General features: G+C 43.1%; 1 protein-coding gene across 1 annotated transcript; it reads right to left on the bottom strand.

Moving 5' to 3' along the window:
- Positions 1 to 2,185: 2,185 nt before the first annotated feature.
- CHST3 (carbohydrate sulfotransferase 3) lies at positions 2,186 to 5,981 on the bottom strand. The gene is made up of 2 exons (XM_054984090.1): positions 5,845 to 5,981; positions 2,186 to 3,434 (listed from the first exon to the last, which is right to left on the bottom strand). The coding sequence occupies exons 1-2, from the start codon at positions 5,979 to 5,981 to the stop codon at positions 2,186 to 2,188; spliced, it is 1,386 nt and encodes a 461-aa protein (XP_054840065.1).
- Between the last annotated feature and the right edge of the window lie 3,958 nt (positions 5,982 to 9,939).

Here is a 9,939-nt window from a genome sequence, read left to right as displayed (position 1 = left end):
AAATTGTTTGTGGAGAATCACCCATCCCGACTAGTGATGGATGCTAGCAATCTGAATGTGTGAAACAGTCCAGGCATTGTCTCTTGGGAGCTGCTGTAGGGGGTGAATATAAACTGATGTAGATTAGCCCCTCCCTGATGATTTCTGTGCAAAATTAATCTGTTTTACTTTTGACAAACACTTTGCAAAGTGCTAACTGCATTCCAGATGAAATCGTTCTTTCTAAACTTTATTCAAAGATAGTTATTTATATCTACTTAATAATACATGTTTCCCATTGGAATCAACTTTTTCCTTGGGGTGGGGGGATCTAGCATAATTATATGTATGGGTATGATATAATTATACATCTGCCACAGCTGTGCAAAGATGGGCTTTTATTTCCCAGTCATTTGGTACCCATCAGGAAACAGCACCATGATGTATGTCACTCGACATTTTTTTGAATGAGTTAAAATCAATGTGATTTCTTCTTTCCTGCTTCTCTTCTTTCCTCCATTAAAACAAAATGGCTTTATAGGCCTTAAGAGTCAACAACCTCTGTTTAAACAGCATCATTAAAAAAGAAATAAAAACAAATGAAGCTTTTAAAAACAAGTCCCTAATAATAAAACAAGCCAGAGTTTACACATAAGAAGGAGACTGGTTTATTCCTGGATTTGAGACTTCACTCCCTTCCGCTGTGCACAGAGCTGACATTGAAGTCCTCTAGTTTAAAAAGTCTTCTGTTCAACATCGATTTACTGCAATGTCTGGATTTGGATGCTGTGTAACACACTGGACTTGATTTCCTGCCCACAAACCAGGAGCAGGTAAGCCTGAGAATAAAACAGATGTGTTCTCATCACAAGCAACCTTTGGTCTGTTTGTGACTTCTGATTACCACCCACATCTCTCTTCAGAAACCAAGGATGTTGCCTGACAATGAACCAGCTCCACTTGTCTGCATCCTCTAGGCTTTCTTTTCTACTTTTTATTTGTCTATTTCGGCAGCCTGGTTTGTAGAAAAAACAAACCCCTTCTAAACTGGCAGAAGAGAATTATTGGCAGTTTCCCACCAGCACTTTGAAAGGACACAATAACAGATACAATTAAAGTCACAACTTCTATCACCCAACTAGAAACACGCTATTGTCTATCTGTTTTCAGACATTGGTTGTGATTCAGTAACAATTGATCCAGAGACAAAAGAGAAAACCAGACAGTAGATTTTTTTTTTTTAAAAAATGGACTACTGAAGAGCAAAATAACTCATGTAGCTGAGAAAGATCAGTTGATCCCCAGGGACGTAGGATAAATACCAATCCATTCTCTCCCTCTTTGAATGCTGTTTTCATATCCTGCTCTCTATCTCTCATCCAAAGGCGTAGGTGCAGGGCGAGACAAAAGACAACAAGTGCATAAACTCTGTGCAGTGTAGCCCAAAGTCTCCTTTATTCTGGGCAGAGAGGCACCTTGGCTCCTCTCCATGTTTTGCCTGGCAGTTTTGTGTGAGCCAGTCTCATCTCCTCTGGTTAAACAAGGCATTAATTTATCTGGAGGTTTCAAGCAGATCACACGCAGAACACCCTCTGTCTAAATGATGCAGTCAGACTCCGTCCTTCTCTTAAACAACTTTCCTTCCTTTCTCCCTCTTCCACCTTTCCTACCTGCCCTCACCATAAATTGGCTCGACAAGTTCTGTAAGGATGCCATAGGCAACAGCAGTGCAATACTATGCTTTTGTCACATTTTCTCAGCAGGATGAGAAACCATTTTTTTTCTTAAAGTATAAATGTGGGTTTTAAAAAAATAGAAGCCTCTCTCTCTCTCTCTCTCTCTCTCTCTCTTTGGATGTTTATTGTATAAATGCCCCATGAATGAAGAGGCAGTGCGGGCACTGAGGAGAAAATGGGTGTGAGGTAGGGAAGCTGGTACCCAGCATTCATGACTCTTTTCTGCACCAGCTTCTGAACTCTTCTTCATGTCAAAGCACGGCCTGCATGATATCCATCAAAAAGCAGAAAGCACCTTGTGCAAACAAAGAGTACAGGAGAAGCAGAAGCACGACGTGGGCCAGCCAACACTGGCTCCCTCTCCCCTCAGCCTTTCCACTTAGTGTTCCTTCCCCAGTTATTCTGGTGTTCTTTCTTTTTCAATCCCACAGAAGGCTAAGCTAGAATAAGTCTGTCAGCAAAGGCCACTTTTACGTGACCCAGAAGGTCCTCCCCTCCTCTAGCAAACTGATGGATCTGTTTGTAAGGATCTCGGGGCTGCTGGCCAGCTTGTAGCCAAAGAGGTTCATGGCTGGACTGCAGACATTCTGTACCACCTGGGCAAGCTTGAAGGGGATACTGAATCGCCACTTCTCAAACTGTTCAGAGGAATTTTTCTGGGTGGAATAGATGCCGTTACTATCCTGAGGTGCCTGAGTGTTCTTCTGAATCCATTCCTCCACCTGAGGCGTGATGGCGATACCAGTGAATTTGTACATCTCCTTGGCTTTTTGGAGTGGTGACCTGGCAATGTCTTCGTAGCGGACCAGCATGTAGCGACCCCGCAGCCATCCCGGCTGCCTCAAACCAAGTTCAGCTGAGACCCGGATGCTCTCACAGTTTCCTCGTAGCCTCTGTACTTCATCTTCACTGATGGTTGCTGCACCTTCTGTAGCCCATTTCTTCCATGTTTCATATTTCCCAGAAAAAGCAACCATTCGAGAAGCCAGCACTGCCCGTGGGTCTCGTACTAGCTGAATTATTCTCATGTCCAGACGAGGATCTTCAACCAGGGGGCGCAAAAACTCCAGCTGCCGAATCCGCACTGCCTTAAGTGCCACGTGGTCTTTGTGCAGACAAGCTTCTGCAGCCAGGGTGACATTTAAAGGACCACAGCGGCGGTTCTTGCAGTGGTACTTCTCAAACACCTTCTTGACAAAAGGAGTGCAGACAGGTTCCTCACATAAAGAGCGACTTGAACCACGCCGAAACATATACTGAGTCAGGTGATCCTCTGGAAATGGAATTATGAAATTCTCCAAAGTGTAAAGGTCACAGAGGAAGAGCTGTTTCAAAACATCTCTGTAGACAAGGGCCGACCCCACAGCATTAGCACCACCAGGCTCAAAAGACACCGTCCTTTCAATGTGCCAAAGGGGCTCAAAGAGGTAGAAAATGTTGCCCTGTTGGTTGAAGAATTCCCCTACAAAGGACGAGCCTGTGCGGGTGGTGGCCATTAGAAGTACATGTTTTCGAGTTCCCTTCACAGGTGCCAGCGAAGGTTCCCTAGTTCCCCCAAGCTGCAAAGTGACATTCTGAAGCCTGCTCTTGAGTTGCCAGAAAGCCGAATCCAGTTCACTGAGGGACATGAGGGAACCATTCTCTGACAACACTAAGCCAGGGTCTGTGCTATTGGCTTCCATAAGGGACAGGGGAGATTGCTTCAGTTTGTCTGACACCCTGGAAAGAAAAAGAACAAAATTATATTTAAAGAGAAAGTGAGAGCAGTGTTTTCAGATTACTCTGGGGCTTAATGTTCAAGTGCAATTCTCCTTGTATGTAGAACACACTGCACTGTCTTTGACTTTCTCCTTAAGGTGATTCCCCCCCCCCCCAAACTTTCTACATTCAAGGAATGCTTTAGTTGTCTTCCAAGGAATTCCTGAGCACACACCATTTGCATTGCAGAGGATTCTGGAGCGCAATCTAGGGTACATAATCCATACAGGGCAGTTAGGACTAGCCATTGACCTCATAAACCAAGGAGAACCGGCACGTCGAGAGCTCCTCTGCATCTACTCATTGCAGGGAAAGAGCACTAGCAAAGGGCAAAATTCCAGTCCAGCAGCACCTTAAAAACCAACAAGATTTCCAGGGTATTAGCTCTTGAGAGTCAAACTCCCTTCATCAGATACAATGGGCAAAGTTGCCTTCTATGACATTATTGAGAGTTCAGTTGAACCTCTGATAAGCTTCAAGGATTCCCAAAGTTCCTTAGAATACAGCTAGAAAATGCTGCCCTAAGCCTAAGTATAGGTGTTCAAATACAATAGGTAGTCTATATATTTCCTGTTGACCAGGTGACTACTTGCCTCAGAAACTGTGACACTTTATATTGGCAATAGTCCCTTCCCCCAATAGTTGCTGCCTTCAGCTTTTGCTTACATCTACTTCAAGACAAGCCCAGTCCTGCTAAAATAACTGGATCTTCAGTGCTATGCCAGTGGGTGGCAAGTGGGAACTTCTGATAATAGAAATGCTTTCTTGTCTACCACAGTAATTACAACTTGTTAACTACAGCTGTATTTTGCAATGTAAATGTTTATAAACAACAAAACCATTAACTGGAGGTAGAACACAATTAAAAATAATTGAAATGTATTTTATCTAGGAAGTGCAATGTGCTAAAGTGCTAGACTCAGAATTAAAGGTATAGAATGTATCATAATAATCCTAATATCCACTGTCTACTATAGCTCCAAGTTATTTTATACCAATCAATAAATATCACAATAAATACTATGCAATAACTTACATTCAATAAATATATACAATTTCCTCATGAAGAATCCTACAGTATCAAAAAGTCCAAATGGTGAAAAACAATCCTGCAAGGGAAGATCCTGGGTTGATCAAGGTAAACACTGTCCCCAACATTTTTTGTATCACAATGTCTTATCTGTTGTTTCAGGTGGAGTGCCTCCCAATATGAAGAGATTCTCTGGAAAGAAGGCAAGGAGCAGAATTAGCCAGATCTGTGATCTCTGCCAGGGTGGAGGGCTTCAATGCCAGGCTGTTGGTACTAGCAAGTGCCCTTCCCCAGAGAACTGCCTTGAACTGGGTGGCTCTCTCAGCATGTTAGGTGTAAAAGCCTGGCAATGCTTGCTGGTGCCTATGTTATACCCTACTCCTAGACAAATGAGACAGAGAATGACCATTTGCCTTGGTCATTTTAGTCCTGTACTGCATGCACTTTTAAAACTAAGTTTTATCAGCCATGATCTCACAAATGTCTTCCTTTTCTTTCCTTCCTGCCTCTCAGCTGAATGGTGAGGATGCAAAAGGTCTGAAGAAGAAGAGTTGGCTACAACTGTTCCTCACCAACCGGTGATGAAAGAGAAACTTGAGGGTCAGGACACTGCCCTTCCCAGAGCACGGGCTGTTTGGGTGGGAAACAGCAGTGCAGGCACTGGAGAAGGGCCCAGATAACTACAAAATGGCTGACATGGGGGCTGGGGTGAATTATAAAATTTGGGACTTCCAATCCAGGCAACTTTCTATGTTGAAGGCAGCCATTCCCAATGCTCCATCCCTACAAGCCCAAAGGTGATACCTTCTGAGATCTTTTGCAGGACCTCATACTCCAGTGAGGTGGAAGAAAACCAGGGTTGGCTGTTTGCCTTGGGAGAGAAGGAAGTGGGCACAAGATGGATATATTGATGGGTGATGCCATCCAAGAGATCACTGGCCAAGTTGTTGTAAAGAGAAGAACTATGTATGTTGTCATTTTACAATAAGGGCAGAATAAAAAGGTGACAGAGAAAAACTGTATCTACTGAAATTCCCTTTCTAAAAGAGTCTTCCAGAAGACAACTTTTTAATGGAATTGAATGGTATACAGCCAATTATACGGTCCACTGCTGCGTCCTATAGTGGTGTGTGTGTGTATGCATGTGTGTTAAACAATCTGTCTGCATTCCTGGATGGAGAGGCAGCTTCATTCAGATTGGCAGATGCAGATATTTACCATGTTCCAAAACACCAGAGAGATGGTAGTAGCAAGTTAGGATCTGCAAGATAGATTTATTGACAGCCTGAATACTACAGAAAGACACAGAAAGATTCGTCTATAGCTCTGCTTTCTCCCTACCTTGATATTATGTTGTTTTCCTTCTCAATAATGACAAGGGCTACCACAAACACCAGGAGGATGGCATACTTGCTTCTCATCCTTAAGCAGTGCAGAAACTCTCCAAAGTCCTGAGGTAATGTACGTCCTTTATCCATAGAGGAAGACTGCTGTGTTCAAGGTTTTGCCAGGGAAAGACCTTTTCCCCTTCAGAGGGAGAGAAAACAAACACCCCTTCTTTTATCTCCTTCCAGTGTTCTTCAGCTATCGGGAGACCATTGTGTGCTGCTAGTTTCACCAGATAAAAGACACTGCCCTTGCTCTGTAAGGAGAGAAAAAAAGGCACACATGAGTAAGTATATGGCATGTATATCTGGTTAAAACAGATGTGTTGGGTGTTTGTCACTTGTGGTGAGCTGTATGTAGGATTCAGACAATTTCCTACACTGTTGGGTTATGTGAAATAATTCTTAGACTGTGAGGAAGAGCCTCATTATAGAGATGGGGCATAGGCTTCATGAGACTTCTCAAGCCCCAGACAGTCAGCAAAAAGAGAGAGCTGTCTTCTCAAGACTTTGCAGCAAGCAACATGAGCAGCAGAATCATATGTTGCAGCCCTTGATAGATGTGCCACTTCAAACTGTTCCCTCATATAAAAATATCCCACATGTAGAAAACAAATACACGAAGGAGAAAACTTCTAGTTTCATCTTTTTTTAAGGAAAAAAGTGCCAGTTTGGTGTAGTGGCTAAGAGCGTGGGACTCTAATCTGGAGAGCCAGGTTTGATTCCCCACTCCTCCACTTGAAGCCAGCTGGGTGACCTTGGGCTAGTCACAGCTCTCTGGAGCTCTCTCTGCCCCACCCACCTCACAGGGTGTTTTGTTGTGGGGATAATAATGACATACTTTGTAAACCACTCTGAGTGGGCATTAAGTTGTCCTGAAGGGCGGTATATAAATCGAATGTTGTTGTTGTTGTTATTATTTGTGTGCAGAGAGTTTTTAAATAGGGGAGGGTGGGCCTTCCAACTTTTAATGCACCACCTGTGCTCTGGACTGGAGAACTGCAGTCTACTATGAAACAAAATCCTGCTGATAACTTAGCTTGGCTCTCTTTCTCTCCCTCCACGGCCTCTCAAGAGCTGCTTGACTCATTAATTTTGTGTTCTTCCTCCACCTTCTTGTCATGCCTGAGGTATGTAATATTTAGGTGCAGTGTGGCTTCTTGCCACACTGCACCTAATCTTAGTTAATCTTAATTTACCTGTCAGCCTCTCACTTTCCCCACAAACAGTAAAGAAAAAGAAGTGTAGTAGAAAGGCCCAATGAAACTGTAGATCAGTTTTCCAGATAGCTAATCCTAGTGAAACCCCCTCTTTTCTCTACAGTGATGCTCTCCTTGTCTCTCAATGGTGACTTGGGGCTAGTGCAGTAAGGGTGAAGATCACCCTGGTCACTCTATAGAAACTGATTGTTTATTATATTTTTCAGTTGTATGATCTTCCCTAGGATACCAGAAGCAACATACTGCAATTAGAAAAAAATAAAACACTATGCAACAGAGTGACATGCAAAATGTATTAGTATTCAAAATCCAGTAAACATAAACACTATGCCCATTTGGAGTAGTGGTTAAGAGCAGTGGGACTCTAATCTGGAGAACCAGGTTTGATTCCCCACTCCTCCACTTGAAGCCAGCTGGGTGACCTTGGGTCAGTCACAGATCTCCGGAGCTCTGTCAGCCCCACCCACCTCACAGGGCAATTGTTGTGGGGATAATAATAGCATACTTTGTAAACTGCTTTGAGTGCACGTTAAGTTGTCCTGAAGGGCGGTATATAAATTGAATATTATTATAATAAATAGAACAGTCAAATCAACATCCATATATAACTAGCCTCTAGACAGCTCCATCTATCAACCAGCAACCACCACTACCCCACACACCCCACCAAAGCCTTTACTTGCTGGAAAAATGCAGTTAGGAAGGTGGACAGGAGTTGCTTTTAGAAATGCCTCCTGTAGCGCAAGGTCTATTCCGCAGAGGATACAGCTCTCCTCCTTACCCTTACTGATTGTACCTGAGTAAATGTTGAACACAGAGTGTCACACCTGTACTTCAGCGAATGGAAATGAAATGATTGTCAATGGTTAGGATGTCACAGAGATCTCTGTCTTTTGGTGCTACACCTCTGAAGATGCCAGTCACAGCTGCTGGCGAAATGTCAGGAACTACAATGCCAAGACCACGGCTATACAGCCCGGAAAATCCACAACAACCATCGTTCTCTGGCCGTGAAAGCCTTCGACGAAATGATTGTCAATTCACAACCTTATCATAGAACTCATTACTGCTAACAGTAAATGGAATGCTGCCTTCTTCATGTGTTGCCTTGAATTCGGGGCCTTTCTGAGGACAGCTGAAGATTCACTAACCAAACTTTCCCAATAAAGTAAAATTAATCTTGTTCCTTGAATAAAAAGGACAGTTCCCTAAAGGGAGAAAGTGAACATAACCAGTAGATTTTATAAAAGCTCACTAGGATTTATTTCCCAGATTCCTAATTTTGGGCACCTCTCCCAACTCCCCACACGTAGGATTGCCTACAGGACTGGGAAAAAAATCTGTCCGTTTAATGGAGGTTTAATATGTGGAAATAGGCAGTTCAGTTTTTTTCTAGGATAGAGGTAACTAACAGACAAGACCAAGGCCCCTTCCACACGTCCTTAATGGGAGAGCCTGCCAACAAAACTCTGGTGGATTATCTCACTACACACGTCATTGTTTCCCATACGTGAGCAAGTCATGATGATCCTGGTTTTTAAGCGTTTTTTGTGAGACCTGTTTTTGTCCATGTTTATTTTTGATGCATGTTTTCTGCGAGATTATCTTACTGTATCAATACATGCGGAGACATCAGTTGTGGGGGGGAGGGGATCGGGGAAGAGATCAGGGACTCCCTCCTCCTTTGGTTCCTTGTCTGCCACCAGGCTTGAGCACGGCCCTCCTAAGGCCCTTTGGAGGCAGCAGGGAGCCCCACCCCCTGGCCACCACGGGAACTTGGGAGGGCCTTGCCACTGCATTGAGCCTTTCCAGACCTCTGGAAGCCCCAAGGAGGCAGTGGGGAGGCAAACCATTTTGTTCCCGACTCGCTTCTTATCCCTGCATAGGGATAAGGAGTGAGTGGCTGGGAACACGGTTTGCCTTTTATATAGTAGGATATAGAATTGCACAACTGTGGTACTCTACTGTTTGCATATTTATGAAACATTTTTGCATTTAAAACTTTGTGCGTGAAATCAATGGTAGAGAACGGAGTACTACGCATGCCCAGTTTCTACAGAAGCTGAAAGACGGGACAATTTTATAGCGCAATCCTGCACGCACTCAAAAAAAAAAAAAAGGAAAGTTGCACAGGAAAGCACCAACGTAATTTGTGATGAGGTGCAGATAAAGAACATTTTCTGTTTTGGGACCTTTTTTTGTGACAAACACCCACAAAACATGCATGAGGATGATGCTTGTGAAAGGTGAGTTCTCAAAGTGGATTGGGAAGATATGGCTTTGGGAAAAGGAAAACCTGAAAAAATTAGAACATGTGGAAGCTGCCTAAATTGCTCATAGTCCAGTCAATTTCATTCCTAAGGCAAACTTTAAAAAGAAAACAAGCAGAATAACAGTTTTCTTGAATGTACTGGAGAAGGACAGTGCACAATTTTTCATAAGAAAATGTAATTAGACCAGGTAGTCTTGCTTTTTATGATAAACAGGGAATAAGCACACACGGAGAGAAGTTAATCTGAACATAACTTTTACTATACTTTAAGCTATTTGAAAATTTAAAAACTGCTGTGAGCATTGAGGGGGTGTATGTTTCTCATCCGTACAGTGAAATCCTAAGCAGAGTTACTTCAGAGTAACTCTGCTTAGGATTTCACTGGTAGTCATGTCACAGGCACTATCCAACAGAGACTGTACTTTATCAGAAAAATTACCATAAGTACCATAAATAACAGTAACTCTGTAATACTCTCTCCAAGTTTCTGCAAAGCTACTTCCTGTATGCCTGAAGGGAGTAAAGAGTATCTTTTGGATAATCTGTGCTGTGAATTTGC

The sequence above is a fragment of the Eublepharis macularius genome, chromosome 6 (genome assembly GCF_028583425.1).
Source record: "Eublepharis macularius isolate TG4126 chromosome 6, MPM_Emac_v1.0, whole genome shotgun sequence".
NCBI classification, from domain to species: Eukaryota; Metazoa; Chordata; class Lepidosauria; order Squamata; family Eublepharidae; genus Eublepharis; species Eublepharis macularius.
This window is presented reverse-complemented; position numbering and strand designations above follow the sequence as displayed.